General features: G+C 42.1%; 1 protein-coding gene across 4 annotated transcripts in view; it reads right to left on the bottom strand.

Annotated features, from left to right (window-relative positions):
* LOC308099275 (uncharacterized protein) overlaps nt 1–13,171 on the bottom strand; it is a 41,427-nt gene extending 28,256 nt beyond the window's left edge. For 2 of the 4 annotated variants that reach the window (XM_080447972.1, XM_080447969.1), the window contains exons 1-5: nt 13,064–13,165; nt 7,832–9,722; nt 2,870–2,931; nt 2,309–2,338; nt 928–1,163 (exon numbers count right to left, since the gene is read on the bottom strand). In XM_080447972.1, the coding sequence (XP_080304098.1) occupies nt 928–1,163; nt 2,309–2,338; nt 2,870–2,931; nt 7,832–9,379 (1,876 nt within the window). In that variant the 5' untranslated portion in view covers nt 9,380–9,722; nt 13,064–13,165. Of the gene's footprint in view, nt 1–927; nt 1,164–2,308; nt 2,339–2,869; nt 2,932–7,831; nt 9,850–11,798; nt 11,888–13,063 lie in introns of all 4 variants that reach the window. The other 2 variants (XM_080447970.1, XM_080447971.1) reach the window with 2 other exon arrangements.
* Nucleotides 13,172–15,756: the final 2,585 nt, after the last annotated feature.

Genomic DNA, 15,756 nt, shown 5'->3' on the forward strand with positions numbered 1-15,756 from the left:
AGTGGACGAAATCAACACTGCTAGGTAGCACATTGGTTCTTTAAGTTGGGTCCGGGGACCCCCAGGGATCCTTGGGGGGGTGCCAGGGGGTCCCCAGCAAAATGAGTTAATATAACGTCACAATCATTTTAACCACTTTAACCATATTTTATACGTTGGCTATTCAAAATTAGAAGATATCTGCTATTTTATTTTTTTATCATGAACATTTGTGCAAATCTTTAAATATATTTTTCAAAGTTAATATTTGTAACTCAAATCTTTACTTATGGGGGTCCCTGGAACAAAATATTTTGATACGGGGGTCCGCAGCTAAATACATATAATTTTGGGGGTTCATGACATGAAAAGCTTTGGAAACCACTGATATAGCTGAGATTTGATGTCTCCCAGGGACCCAAACTAGTGAAAATAGCCAATCTGCAAGCTCACAACATGTCGTGATGACGTGTTGTGAGCTTTTAGATCTTCTATTTTCACTATTTCTTAAAAGTTTTTATTAATAACACATTGACTGCCAATCACGTAGATCTACGCAAACCTATTTAAAGCCGCCACGTGCCAGTCGCGTAGATCTACGTGAACTAAAAAAAAAATATATATATATATATATTTATATATATGTTTTTCAATTTGACCCAAAGACCAAGGAGATATGATTTTTCGAAGATCTAGACTCCTATCCACTTCCTTGTTAACTTAAAACTTAAAAATTCTGTATCTCGGCTCCTGGGTACTTTTTTTTTTTCCAATTGGCACTGGCCAAAACAATATGAAAATACCTCTGGCAGTTAATGGGTTAACGATTATAATCTTTTTGTTTTTTATGGAATACTTTTGAAAAAATATAAATAAATCTTGAAATAATTAAAAACAAAATGTAGGAAACAAAAAATTAGTCCCGACACTATAGCATGTTTGATGTACCTTGGTGGTGAGGACGGTGGGTGTGATGGTGGGCCTGTTGGTAGGGTCTCCTGTACTGCCTGTGAGGGTGGGGACCCGCACCCCCTCCTCTGGGTTTGCCAGAGGGCGGAGGACTGGGAGACCAGGACAGAGAGCGGGAGACGGAGCGAGAGGGAGAGCGCTGCTCCTGCTTGGCTCCTCCTTGGTGCCAAGGAGCGGGTCGGCCGTCATCCTGGACCGCAGGAGAGTGCTCCCTCCTGCAGGAGGAGAGGAACAGGGAACGGGATCAAAGGTTATGCATCCAGTGAATGTAGTAGTAGATCTGCTATGTGTTCTGAAAAATCGGGGGAAATGTGAGCAAATCTTTGAATATATATATTTTAACCCATTAAGACCTGAGGTTCCGATTCTACAAAAATCCTAACAGTTTTTTGAAAAAAACTTATTTTGCTATATCAGTGCTTCTCAAACTTTTTCATGTCAAGGACCCCCATAATTATATGTATTTGACCCCCATCTCAAAATGTTTTGTTCCAGGGACCCCCCAAATCCCCCAAGATTTGTGTTACAAATGTTTGCTTTAAAAAAATAAACATTCAAAGAGTTGCACACATGTTATAGATTTTTCAAAAATAGCAGATCTACAAGCTCATAGCGCGGCACTCGGTGCCGCGCTATGAGCTTGTATATCTGCTATTTTTGAATAGCCAAAGTGTAAAATAATGCTTTTTAGCTCAAATCAAGAAATGACACAGATGCTTCTCTCGGTCTTAAAGGGCTTTTGCAGGAGGAGAGGAACAGAGAACGGGATCAAAGGTTATACATCCAGTGAATGTAGTAGTTTTAAAAAGGGACATCGGATCCCAAATTAACACATAAGTCGTGTACACAGCAGTGGTTCTCAAAGGGGAAAATAGCCGATCTGCAAGCTCACAACACGTCGCATCGCAACGTGTTGTGAGCTTGCAGATCGGCTATTGTAGATCTGGAGCCATCGTAAATCTGATCTTGTAGATCTGGATCCTTGTAGGTTCCCAACAAGGGGTCCTTGTAGGTTCCAGGGGGTCCTCAGCTGAATTAGTTAACATAACATCACAATTATTTTAACCACTTTATCCATATTTTATACTTTGGCTATTAAAAAGAGTAGCAGATGACGTGCTGCGAGCTTATACATCTGCTATTTTTCAAAATATCGAATATATTAAAGATTTTATCATTTTCCTTTTTTTCTTTCACAGAAATCTTCTCTTTTGGGGGTCCCTGGCACAAAACATTTTCAGATGGGGGACCGCAGTCAAATACATATCATGTTGGGGGTCCCTGACATGAAAAAGTTTTGAGAACCACTCAAAACTTTGAAGAAAATTACTTTGTCTTTGGAAATACAAGTCATACTGACCTCGGTAGCTTGGGTTTCCAGTCTGGGTACCTACACAGACAGACACACAGACACACACACAGACACACACACACACAGACACACAGACACACAGACACACACACACACACACACACACACACACACACACACACACACACACACACACACACACACACACACACACACACACACACACACACACACACAGTTAAGACACACACAAGTTAAACAAAGTGGGGCTTAAACAAAACAAATAACCAAACATCTCAAACATGGCCTCTCTGGAATTCTGTGTGTGACTGTAGGAATGGAGAACTGCGTAATTTCTGGGATTCTATGGTTGAATATTTTACACTATAGATTCGATGTGTGAACACAGTTTGACCGGAGCCGCACCCCGCACCCCGCACCTTCCCCCCCAGAGCTCTCTCCTTTCCCTCTACACCAAATCTCGTCGCCAAAAAATTGCAGATCTACAAGCTCAAGCTACAGGCTGGTAGATCGGCTATTTTCGCTTCATATTCCACTGTTCACTCCCAAAATAGGGGCGCTAGGGTTCATGTGGTTATGCCTCCTCACTTGTTGCGTAGGTCACGGCAGGCCGCTGTGTGCCCAACGGTATTTAGGTGGTCAGTCCAATCCTAGAGAGAGCGAGAGAGACAGCGAGACAGAGAGAGAGAGAGAATGAGAGAGAGAGAGAGAGATGTCAGGAGAGAAAATGGCAAATTATCCTCAAGATATTCAGGCACAAAGCAAACCGCATACATAGTAAAATGCAGATAGAAATCAAATGTAAACAAGAGAAAGCGTATTTTTTGTGGCGATGTTAATAATGCTATGGCTTAGGCCCACCTACCATCTTAGAAGGCAGTGTACTGTTAAGTGAGACAAAACATTCATTCCAGCTTGCCCTCTAAGACCTTGACTCGTCACATTCTCTACAAACACTACTTTACATTTCTAGTGGCTGGTGGCTGAACATTTCAAGCTTGAACATGTTAAATATGCACGTATTCAAACATCATATATATACAGTACTTTTTGCTGGTGTGTGGAGGTCTTTTTTTTCTCTGTCTTTGTTCACGATAAATCCACACCACAATTAGCTTACAACAAACAATACTTTCCAAATGTTTTCACTAGTACTATGTATTGTCGCTGTCGGACAGAAACCATGTATGTCTTGTGACTCTTGTCCATATTTAATCTTCTGGTTTTTTTTTTTTTATAATTCATAATTGAATGCCCTATTTTACAATTTGCCGTATGAGGTCTAGGACAATTTTTGTAAATACCTGATCAGATAATGACATGCCCAAAATAGGGACGCCAGATTTAAAGTGCTTAAGTCTGTCGCTTGTTTTATTACTAAATAATAACTATATTGTCACAGAAAATATTGATATAAAGTTGTTCTCTTTTCTTCCCATTTTCTGTAAAGTGACAGTTTTGGACACAAGAGGTCTCCACCCCGACAGCCAATATATCGTTGCTGTCGGGCAGAAACCTCTTATCTCCACATTTTAACTTTTTGTGTTTTTTCGTAAATTAACGCCCTACTTGATCATACTACAGCTGCTGCGTCACACAAAAGCATCAAAAGCAGCAGATCTACAAGCTCAAAACGTGTCGCTTTGCGCCACGTTTTGAGCTTGTAGATCTTCTACTTTTGCATTAAAAAAAAGAAATGTGAATCCTGAAAAGTTACTGTTTTGGACATATGAGGTTTCCACCCGACAGAGACGATATGCAAACATGATGCTTTTAGCACAAGGCTTTGACATGACATGTTACAAATAAAGCTCTGTCTTACAAGTCGGCTGAGTGCCAAACAGAACTGACCAATGGAGAGCATGGATTTTGTCACAGAAATATTTCTTGGTTGCGCTTCAATCTTTTTTTGTCCTCTACACTTCAAATCATTCAGTGCAACTCATCTTTGGTAATTGAGTAATTACAAAGAAAGTATCAGTTTTAACCGTTTTATAAAAAAGGAAAATAATAAAAAAGGGGGAAATACATTTTAAACAGTTTTATTTTAATTAGGTGAAAATGGCAATTTGGTTTAGTCAAGCTAGTTCTAGAGAAAAGATACATAGCATGTACAGTAATGTCCCCCGACAGATAATAATAGATCCATCCAAGATCGGGGACATGCCACAATATCCAATTGGCTGAATGGAGATTAAAACGGGGAAATCTTACATTAATTAGTGGATGGACGTTCTTATAATTATAATTAATATAATTTAGTCAATTTACTAGGCATGTAACGATTAATCATAAATCAATTAAAATCGATTCAAACTGGTGACAATTTAAATGGATTTAATAAAAAGATTATTGCGATGCAAACAGCAGAGGGCGCGTAAAAAAAATGAAAATACAGGATTTTTGTAAGAGAATTGATTAAAAAAATAGTTTTCGGTCATTTGCAACTGTATTGAAAAGAGGATAAGAGATTAAAAAAAAGAAAATACTGGATTTGTGTAAGAGAAATTAAAAAATATATATTTAAAAATAATTGGTAATTTGTGTGGAAAATGCTTTTGTGTTTAAAATTGTGAAAAATCGCATATCGTGAACCTAGTATCGTGATTCGAATAGTATCGTGAGTAGAGCGAATCATTACATGCCTACCATTTACACACACGTGTATGCTGCTATTAGGAGCAGGGAGCACTATTAAAGTAGCGCCCAGGGAGCAGTCAGGAGGAGTTAAGTGTCTCTTGCTCAGGGGCACTTCCACACATAGACTGGGCAGACAGGGAGGCAAAGCAGGGACCTTCCGGTTCCCAGACTGCCTCTCTACCGACTCAGCTACTGCTGACCTAAGTATAGACCCCAGCTAAATGATTGCTAGTTCATTTTCATTATTGCATTAGGAATTCTGAAACAAATGGCAGACCATATCAGATCAAAACAATACAAATATTCTTCGATTGGGATCCAAGAGATTAAAAAAATGTACATAACATCAAATGGGGGGTCCATGGCTTAATGCATATCAAATTGGGGGTCCTTGTAATTAAAAGGACACTGATTTACTGTAAGCGACTCAGTAACAGCAAGATGTTCGTCCTAAATTGCAATAGAAAAAAAATGTATACACTATGTAATTCAACTAAACAAAATAAATGTATTGTAATACATTCGGTATAGGCTTACGAGTACGATCGATTTTGATATTGCATTATCATTTGATGGACCCTACATGTATTAAGACCATTTCATGACTCCTACAGTAAGATGTGTTAATAACATAATTATATTAAAGAAACAGTACACCCAAAAGTGATGGAATTAAACTGAGATTATTCCGTAACAAACTCAAACTATGCAAGCGGACAGTATAATTCAAGTATCAGAAATGTTTATGATTTGTCGAATTCATGTTCTCTGTGAAAGCATGTGAATTTTCATGTCATTGACACAAATTATAAAATTTTATGTTTGGGTGTAGTGTTTTCTTTAATCAAAAAGAATATTGTATTTAGTTATTCAATTTGTATTTTGGTTGGAGTAAATGTAACAGGACAAATGAAGAACAATTTGTTTTCACTTTTTGATTAACATAAATCTCATAACTGCTAATCTTAATTCCTATTAAAAACAGGGTCTGATTTCCAACAGCATCTGAAGACACAGGTGCTCATTTGTCTTTTTACACTGTAATCTCTTCAAGTAAATAAAGGAACATCAGGTTAATGTTGTTACTAGAAATAAGATACCTTGTCATTGGTATGATGACACGATACAATGTCTTTACAATTTAATTTAATGTATTTATTGGTTCTAATTTATGTGTAAACATGGACCCTCACAGGTGCATTTTTACTCAAACTCCCACACAACATCTTCAAAAGTAAAACATCAGGGATTCTAATCTGTTCAGATTAGAGCTCGACCGATTTTTCGAGTCCGATCTCAATTTTGGAGTCAGACCACCGATTAATACTGATAGTCAAAAAGTGCAATTTTTTTCATCAATTTGAAAAACTTAGATTAGATTAAAGTTTCTGTTTGACAACATTTAACTTTAATTTAGTTTTAAGCCCTATTCAAAGACTTTCAAAAGTAGCCGATACACAACCTTGTAGAGCTTGTAGATCTGCTATTTTTGAAAATGTTTGGAAGATTTTATGGAGAATGACATGCCCAAAAGATGGCGATAGAAAGATTTCAAGTGGTTAAAAATCGGGACATATCGGCTGCATAACTGCCGATACCTTTGTCGTCAAAAAAGTCAAATTATGACCGATATATTGGCCAGACCGTTAGATGGTCGGGGTCAGATCACCTTCATCAGATCTCCTGGTGAAGGTCTCAGGACTGAAACGGTGTGTTTCCCAATAAAGAATCCCTGATTTGTTTGCATCTGAAGACAGTGTGTGGGATTTTTAAATGTTTTTATTTTTTCCTGCTTTGTAAACTATGAAACGTCTTGGCTCATCAGGCCTTTAAAAGAGTCCCTTGTTTATTCCCTTCAAAAGGCAGTTATCACAATGTTGGGTAAATGATCTGATTCTGCACTTTATCAAACATTCAAACTAATAGGAATGGTAGCCACTAGTCCAGTGGTTTTCACACCAATGGGAAGTCAAAATCCCAAGGCACACCTGGACTCGTCTTAGAAACACAACTAGGGATGGGGCGATAGTCGTTATTTTCGTTTATCGTGGTAAATAAACGCTCACAATAATCATATCACGGCGATTTTACGTTATCGTGAAATTGTCCTCCATCATACACTAGGATGAATTTGCTTTTGTTGAGCTGCAAATTCAGTACAACTTCCAAAAATAGCAGATGTACAAGCTCACAACGCGTTGTGACTGTGAGCTTGTAGATCGTCTATTTTTGGTGAACGTTCCCCCCCAGAATGGGAATGCTGGGGGTTCAAGTGGCTAACAAAAGTGGCATTTTAAGTTGTAAGCGTATTTTGATCGCAATATTGTTTGCCACAATTATCCTGACATGTTATTTTCATATCGTCCCATCCCTACTTACAACGCACCAGTGTGCCTCGTGTGAAAACCACTGATCTAGTCAGCATGGTCGTTTGGAACAAATAACAATTGATTTCAATGAAGAACATTGAACCGAATCTGATTCTAAATGGCAAAGGGGACGACCAACATATCTGACAACTGCGTTGCAAAGGAAAATAGAAGACTTAAAATTCAAAGAGTGCAGGTATTCCTTTAAGGAGCAGTCCAGGTGGTGCACTCACAGCTCAATATTACCACGGGTGCTGGATACGAAAAAACACATAAAACTAAAGAGAAAAATAACCGCACTCCGTCTTCTTACGATGCCAAAACTTTACTGAAGGCGGAAGAACACAATATTTCCACCTGCTCGATGTCTTCCGTCAGGTGCTACGAACCAAAAACCTCGAGCAGGTCGAAGACGTTGTATTCTTCCGTCTTTGATAAAGTTTTGGGAGCATAAGAAGACGAGGTGCGGACGTTTTTCTCCTCAGTTTATTCCTTCAAGGAGACCCCCTAGACAATGACACGATGACACGTTGGCACTCACCTTAGCCTGATCACACTGTGTCTCACACAGGGAGCAGGTGTGGGGGAACACCTTTGGAGACTCTGCTGAGAAATCACATATCATGGTGGGCGTGGGCAACCTCTTGGTGCTGCCGTGTGATTTTGAAACTGAGGACGACGATGACGACGCAGGACGTCTGGATGACGAGGATGTAGAGTCGTTCCGTGGCGTAGTGTCGTTCCGTGGCGTAGAGTCGTTCCGCGGCGTGGAGTCGTTCCGCGACGTGGAGTTGTTCCGCGACGTAGAGTTGTTCCGTGGCGTAGAGTCGGTCCGCGCCGTCGAGTCGTTCCGCGACGTTGAGTCGTTCCGCATTTCCATCGACGACGACATGCCCGGTTTGGGGCCGTCCCTCCTGTAGTCTCGGTCTCGATCTGGACGACGAGATTTGGCCGGCGGGGGAAATTCTCCCGGCGGCGACCGCCGTTTGCTTTTGTGAACTTCACCAGTTGGCCTGCGGTAGTCCAGGTCTCCGTGCTTGTTTGGTTCAGCCGTGGGCTGCAGACGAACCTGCCGCCTTTCAGGCATGTCCATTTTGTGTTTAGTAGCCGAGGATGAAGGTGGCGGATGAGGAAATACCATTTTAACCTTCCTTTCACTAGACAGCTGCTCTCGTTTGAAAGTTTCTCTGCCGCCGCCACTGTTGTCGTCAGCTGCTCGACTGGCGTGACCATAGTCGATGACCTTTCCTGCAGTCTGGGTAACGCTAAGGAGACTGGGCACGTCCGGGGACCGCGAACGCCCTGCCGCCCTTGGCGGGGGGCGGGAGGCAGGCGGCAGTATTTCGTGGACGGCGCGTGAAGCACTTTGTGAATACGAAGAGGACGAGGGAGCCGCACTGTTCTGGGTGCTTGATTTATTGATCTGGATGTCCCGAAGGATGAAGGGTAAAGTGTCAGGGGTTAGCTGGTCATCGGGGTAGTGACTCAGGACCTCGAGGTCCTCATTGGAGAGCCCGAAGCTAGCCAAGATACTACCTGCACTTTCTGGGGTGTACAAACCCAGCACATCCACACCTCCACCACCGCTATTTCCACCACTACGGGGACCTCTAGTCTGAGGGGAAAGTGGACCATGGACCGGTGCATTCCACCCCTGCATACCTATTGCAGAGTGGCTGCTCTGGGGCTGCTGCGGTGGAGGCCCTTGATGGTGTTGCTGGGGCTCGTGGGTCACGGCGGACGGAGGAGGATTGTTAAACAGTTTGCCGGGGTGTTGGTAGTTTGACCATTCAATCCCTTGCTGGTGGCCCGGCGGCGGTTGGCTCTCGGAGTGAGGCGGCGGGCCGGAGCCGTAGCCTCCGGACCCCGGTCCTTGGTTTGGGTTCGGCCGGTTCATGAGGTCCATGAGACGATGGTCCATGTCCCTGGAGCCCCTGATAGCCAGGGCTGACTCCAGCTCGTCGGGCAGCTGGGTGTGAGGAGGGTACTGGAAGCGACTCTGCTGCTGTTGGTGTTGGTGGTGAGAAGGACTGGGCCTGTTGGAGAAAGGCTGTGGTGGCCCCTGTTGCTGGCCATGGTGGTGATACATTGCGCTGCACTGATACGGCAACGTTCTGCAGTTTTTCCTGTTTGTTGCAACGAGATTCAGGATAGCGAGGTGTGGAGACAACGCAGCCGTTAAGCGGTTGCTGCGATCACGCTGGCTGCCGAAAGTTACAGCTGCTAGAGCGCTGAGTTGCTGAAGGGCGAGCTGGGCCTGAGCTTCGATGTGGACCAACTGCAGAGCTGCCGCTGCCGCTACAGCACCAGCTGCGGGTCCAAAGAGGCAATGGGCCCCTCTGGTGCCGGTGTTGGCGGCGCCAAATGTTCCGCTCGGGCCCAAACGGAGGGAGTGAACAAGAGGCGATTGACTGTCTGTGAGCACAGCGAAGCTGGGAGATGAAAAGCAGAAATATATTAAAGATGAACAAGCGTTTTCCTTTTTTTTTTTATCTTGAAAATGTTTTGAGCTTAAGTCCTTGTCTGTTTTCACTGCTTCACTAAATGTTGTCAGTCTTCCTGTGTGATTGAGGACATTTTACACAAAAGACATCTGTTAGGCTACATCGCAGAAAAATGCAGTGAGATTTGAGATATCCTCCGTGTCCAATGGATCCACCATGGTTGTCTTTGCAGGACGGGAAAGCAAAGCAATGTTATGCAACAACAGTGAATCAATGCAGAAGCATTTTCATCTCCAGGTAGCTTAAATGAGCTTGACATGGACAAAAAACAAACAAACACACATCTAGGCCTGACCCTACAGACCAGAGACAATACCGGCACACCACACTTAAACTATGAATGCAATTCCCGATCCCGACCTCCAGTCTACATGTGTCATGTGTGTCATGTGTTACCACTAAAGCCTACTTTTAAAAAGTAACCATGGAAAATGGTAGTTAAAGATTCAATGAGCATAATTTTTCAGGCAGAATTAAACAAAAATCTGCTATATTTTAAACCAGTCACCAAACAATAACGGGTTCCAGGCAGTACCCCACAATGTTGCAATTTAGGGACACAGACTGGGATTTTGACCAACACCCAAAAACAAGGACAGGTGTTGTACACATTTAGCCTTTCAAGGGAAAGATAGTTAAAAGGTGTTGCTCAAATAAAACTTTACTTTACGGGTTCTGCAGGCTTGGTAACCCATGCTTTGTAAAAGCCAATATAACATATCATGTGTTAGTTAATAAGAGACAGTTAAGACAAAATTAATTATCGAAAAACCGTAACAAGCAGCATGTCATCTATAAAAACAGACCTCTATTTAACTGTTTTAGTTGACAAAGAGATCCATTCACGGGTTAAGATCCATGTAGGCCACATAATGGGCATTTGTTTCCGTACAAAGAAAAACATTATAATAATGACGCATTGTCATAAAAGTCACCGTAAGCCAGAGGCAGAGAGATACTTTACTTTAAGTCTAAGTCCTCCAATGTAGTAAGATCACTCGGGGCAGCTGTAGCTCACTAGGGAATATTTCACGACTACTTAAAGATCTGAGGTGAAAGAAACGTCCCGTGCCTCCAACCACCTCAACAGAACACCAGACTTACATCCTACATCGGGGTGTCTCCAGACCTGGAGCAGGTACATTTACCATGAAGTTTCACAACACAGACCAGGCGAAAATAAAACCATATTAAACAGACAGGAAAATCCTTATTGAAACTTAAACAATAATAAGCCTGTCTATAGACGCTGACTGATGTTGCCTATGTGAATTCAGTTGTTATAAAACGTTATCAGACAGTATAATGATGAAAATATCTGCCACAGCATTTCTACTGGCTTTCCTGCAGGCTGGTGTTCCACAAGCCTTTTTGGGGACCCTAGTTGTTGCCAATGGACAAGATTATCTCAAATAATTGCGATTAGGCGATGATGTAATAATTGTGACAGACCTAACTGAGTGAAGGCAAAACAAGCGCTCCCTACGTGCATCTCAGCCAATCACAGAGCAGCAGAGCTCAACTTGCTCGGGAGCGCCAAGACACTGACATATATTAAAGGCAGTGTATGTGACTTTGCCCTGTCTTGTTTACATAATAAAACAAATACATTTTTACCAATCATTTCCATCTAGTGGTGTGCTGTATTTTGGCGTTTTCACCATTTGTTTTGGTTGACCGGGATGTTCTTGGGCTACCAAAACAAACAGTGAAGCAATACACCAAAATGTTTGTTTTGGCAGACGTCCCCGTCTACCAAAGTGAGAGGGCAATGTGTTTCTGCAGGTAAACACCACCACGCTACTCCAGTGGCTGATGATGACTCCAGGTAATGAGTGAAATGATGAGTAAATAATAGATATGTTGTTTTGTAAACACAGGGTAAAGTTACATACTATGCCTTTAATATGTTATGACCTGTTCTGAATTTATTTTCTCCCCAATTTAGTCGCTTCCTCCCCACACACATTTCTGTGTTGTCACTGCTGTTATATCAACACCTACCAGTGAGGAGCCCCCTCCGGGAGGACGTAAAGCCTTCGTCCTACTCCTCCCGCCCAACACTCCCTGCTGACCGGTGCCACCCGCCCAGCCTGTACAAATACACAATAACAATTGTAACCCTCCGCTCCCGGCTTTCCTTCCCCATTGGCCAAAGCCGGATGCACCACGGTGGATTCGAACCCACAACCTCTGTGGTGGTGGGCAGGCACTCTAGCACTGTGCCAGCCGAGCTCTGAGACTTTTAGTGAAACAGAACGAGCGCCCGCCCCTGTCATCAACATAGATGACCGGGGGCTCTGGAACTGCAGCCCACTAACACTTCTAATGGGCGGGGGGGTGGCAGGGGTATAGGACCACAGTGGAAACAAGCCCTCAGGGATTTTTTAGTTATCCTTCTAGCATTGCTTGCATAACGGTACTACGGTTTGCAATTTGTTAATAAAAGTATTCAATCAATCAAAACTCAGGAGGTCGGAATGGCCATCTTGGAATCATAGTAAAGTTCCTGGTTCGATCCCCGATTACGTGTTGGAAGTGTCCTTGAGCACTACAAGTGTACAAATGGAACCAAATGGTCCATCTGGTTCCATTTGTACACTCTCAGAGTTAAATGAACACTGATGATGATACAACTGTGTAGATGGGAACCCCCAAGAAATCAAAATGGTTGAGTCACTGGCATATCTTTTGAAATGGGGGTCCCTGGGCTAATATGTGTCAATGTGGGGGTCCTTGACGCAAAAAAGGTTGAAAACCACTGTTGTAGAGCGTTGTGGCTTCTATATAAATGCACCTTTTACCGGTCTGACGTATAGGCCTACAACTTCGTCGTAGGACCTGGTGGTGCCGCAGCTATTTTCGACAACTCGCGACACCGTTGTACGGCGAGGCATGGGGGGGGGGGGGGCATCCTGTGAGCCTCAGCTGGGTGGAGAAACTGACCCCCCCTCCCCCCTTAGGGCGAGCTCAAGCTAATACTAACGTTACAACTAAACACAACCAGGTTAACACACACCGCTGTGTTGGCGGTCCCACATTATATAATAAGACAACAAACGTATAATAATCGTTTATGTTGTTATAAAACTCCACCAGCCCTGGACGTCACATATAGACGCCATGAATGCGACGTTTTATATTCACTGCTAACAGGCTAACAGGCTAGCAGCCATTTTGTTAGGTTTCATGTATTTAACACACGTTAGGAGCTGTTTGTTTGAATCACTACGTAGAGGTTTTTATAACAACACGGAGACTTAAAGTACCTTTTAATGTGAGCTGTAGTTGTTTATATGGTAGTTTGTTATTGTTCCTCCTCGGAGTCTGCTCCAACGGTTTGCTCTGATCAGCATAGGCAGTGTTGCCAGATTGTGTGAGAGAAGTAAGCAACTTGGTGTATGAAAGCAAGCCCCCCAAAAAACATTAGCCCTTTATTTTATTTATTCCACTGCGCCCCCTACAGATCTGGTCAATGGTAATTCACATTGACCAGATATGTAGGGGGCGCAGTGGAGCGAATGAAATAATTTCCGTCTGGAGGACATATTTTATTTTCTGCCCATAAAGTGTATTTTACAGAGAAGGTGGGGTGCTGAGAGGCTTCAAAACAGCCTGAGTGGTTTGGTTTATTTTTACTACAGTTGGAGCCCTCGCAGGGCAGTGGAATTATCTGTCTATGAGCAGAGCCGAGCGCCTGGCAGAGCGTTACTGAGAACTCACTAACGCCATGGACCAGGGCTATTTAAACATAATACCTATAGCCTACACCATGTTTGAAAATATTGTCTAAATGTTTTCTAAATGTTTACATTTTAACAACCCAAATCTGGTACGAGGGTCCCTGGAACAAAATATTTTCAGATGGGGTCCGTGAAGAAATACATTATTATTATCCTTGACATGAAAATGGTTGAGATTGAGAACCACTGGTTTCAACCATAATGGTGGAAAAAATGAAACAAGCCCAAATAAGGGACTTTACAGGAAAAACAAGCCCAAAGTCGCTTATAATAATCAGACATGTCAACACTGAGTACTGGTTCAGGATGCTTAATCGAAAGCAAAATGAATTAAATGAACGACAGGAAGACTAAATGGAGTACCGAGAAGATGGGGGATCAAACAGTATGGGAAAAAATGTAATAAAATAATGTATTGTAATTTAACCACGTTTATTTACCAGGACACTAAGCAATATAATGATATATATTTTAATAATAATGTCCTTGTATCTACATGGAAATCTACCAGGAAACACGGTGATCAGATATATAGTTATTTGGAAGTATTTAGTAGTTTGAAATTCTATCATAATAATACAATATGGAACCCTAGGAAACTACACGACAAAAATACAATTACTGGGAAAGTAATTACCCAAATAAATGGATAGTGTGAATAAGTAATTACCCCAAATAAACGAATAGAGTGAATAAGTAATTACTCAAATAAATAGTGAATAAGTAATTACCCAAATAAATGAATAGTGTGAATAAGTAATTACCCAAATAAATGAATAGTGTGAATAAGTTTACCTAAATACATGGATAGTGTGAATAAGTAATTACCTAAATAGGTACTCAGTAGCCTACTTAAAAATAAGAGTAGGCTTTATATTGGTTTAGATTTACCCACATATAAAGTTTATTCCCAGAGCTACGCTGCCCTCTACAGGTTGAAAACCACAACTACACTGCTCTCTGCACTACAGGTTGACACACACTATGGCCCCTATTCTAGGTGAGATTTGAACAAACCACTAATTACGGATTTCGGACTAGGCAAGAGGCGTTTCCCCGCAAAATTCGGTATTCTGTGGCACCCCCCTCACCCGCCAAACACCTGAGCTACCCGTTACATTATGCATAGGTGTGGTTTGGGCGTTACAATGATAAAACCAATCACCGTGCCAGAAGCCATTGCCTTTAAGAGAAGACTGCGCTAGCCGTCATCCCCGATCCAATATATGCTCTAGCCTCTCTCCCTGTCTGCACTGTTGCCTGGTCTGATTATTATAAGCCACATTGGGCTTGTTTTCCTTCTTTTATTTTATTTTATCCAAATAAAATTTTATATTAATTTGTAGCCTATTGTGTTCACAATAAGCTTGTCATATTAGTCAGATCCGGAATAGTATATGAAAGCCATTTAAAATATTTATACTATTGGTACACACCGGCTGCTCCCAAATAATTAATTACATCATGTTGCGATAATATACATCATGTTGCTCCTACGTGGTACACAGACAAACAGTAGCACATGGGTATAATAAATTGGACAGTTTTAGGAAAGGTCTATAGCCTATGTACTCACGTTGGCTGTATTGTTCTATTTCCACCATTCTAATGGATTCCAGGGGTGTGTAAACATCTCTGTAGTAGCTCCATAGTTTCCTCTGAAGTGACGCAGTTAAAGTTAACTTACATCCATATTGTCCCCGTTACCTTTCATCATCCACCTTTGTTCAGTAATCCCGAACAGAGCTAAACTTTAAGTTTACATCAATCAAAGCCTCTCAAACCCAGACACATTGCTGCGATGCGTATGTGCGTCGCCTACCTACCCAAAATAACAGACAAACAAGCTATCAACGGCGCTGCGTCATGTCTGTCGACAGCTTACAGATCTGTTATTTTGGACAGCATAAACAATGAGGCGCGCGCGCCACAGAGAAGCCTAACACTAAACCAAAAACATTACATTACGTGGTCAACAACATACTAGACATGTAACTTGCTTGGAGCTTTTAATGCAGTGGTTCTCAACCTGTGGGTCGAGACCACAATGGAGCACCCAACGCCTGGCGAGCTTGTAGATCTGCTATTTTCACCATATTTATCTGTGGAACCGAGTCAAACAAAATGGGGGGGTCCCCAGTTCAAATATGGTTATTTTGGGGGGTCGATGGCCTGAAAAGATTGAGAACCTTTAATGCAGTAAACATGAACGTAGCGTT

Source organism: Gymnoscopelus braueri (assembly GCF_963280865.1).
Source record: "Gymnoscopelus braueri genome assembly, chromosome: 2".
Taxonomy (NCBI): Eukaryota; Metazoa; Chordata; class Actinopteri; order Myctophiformes; family Myctophidae; genus Gymnoscopelus; species Gymnoscopelus braueri.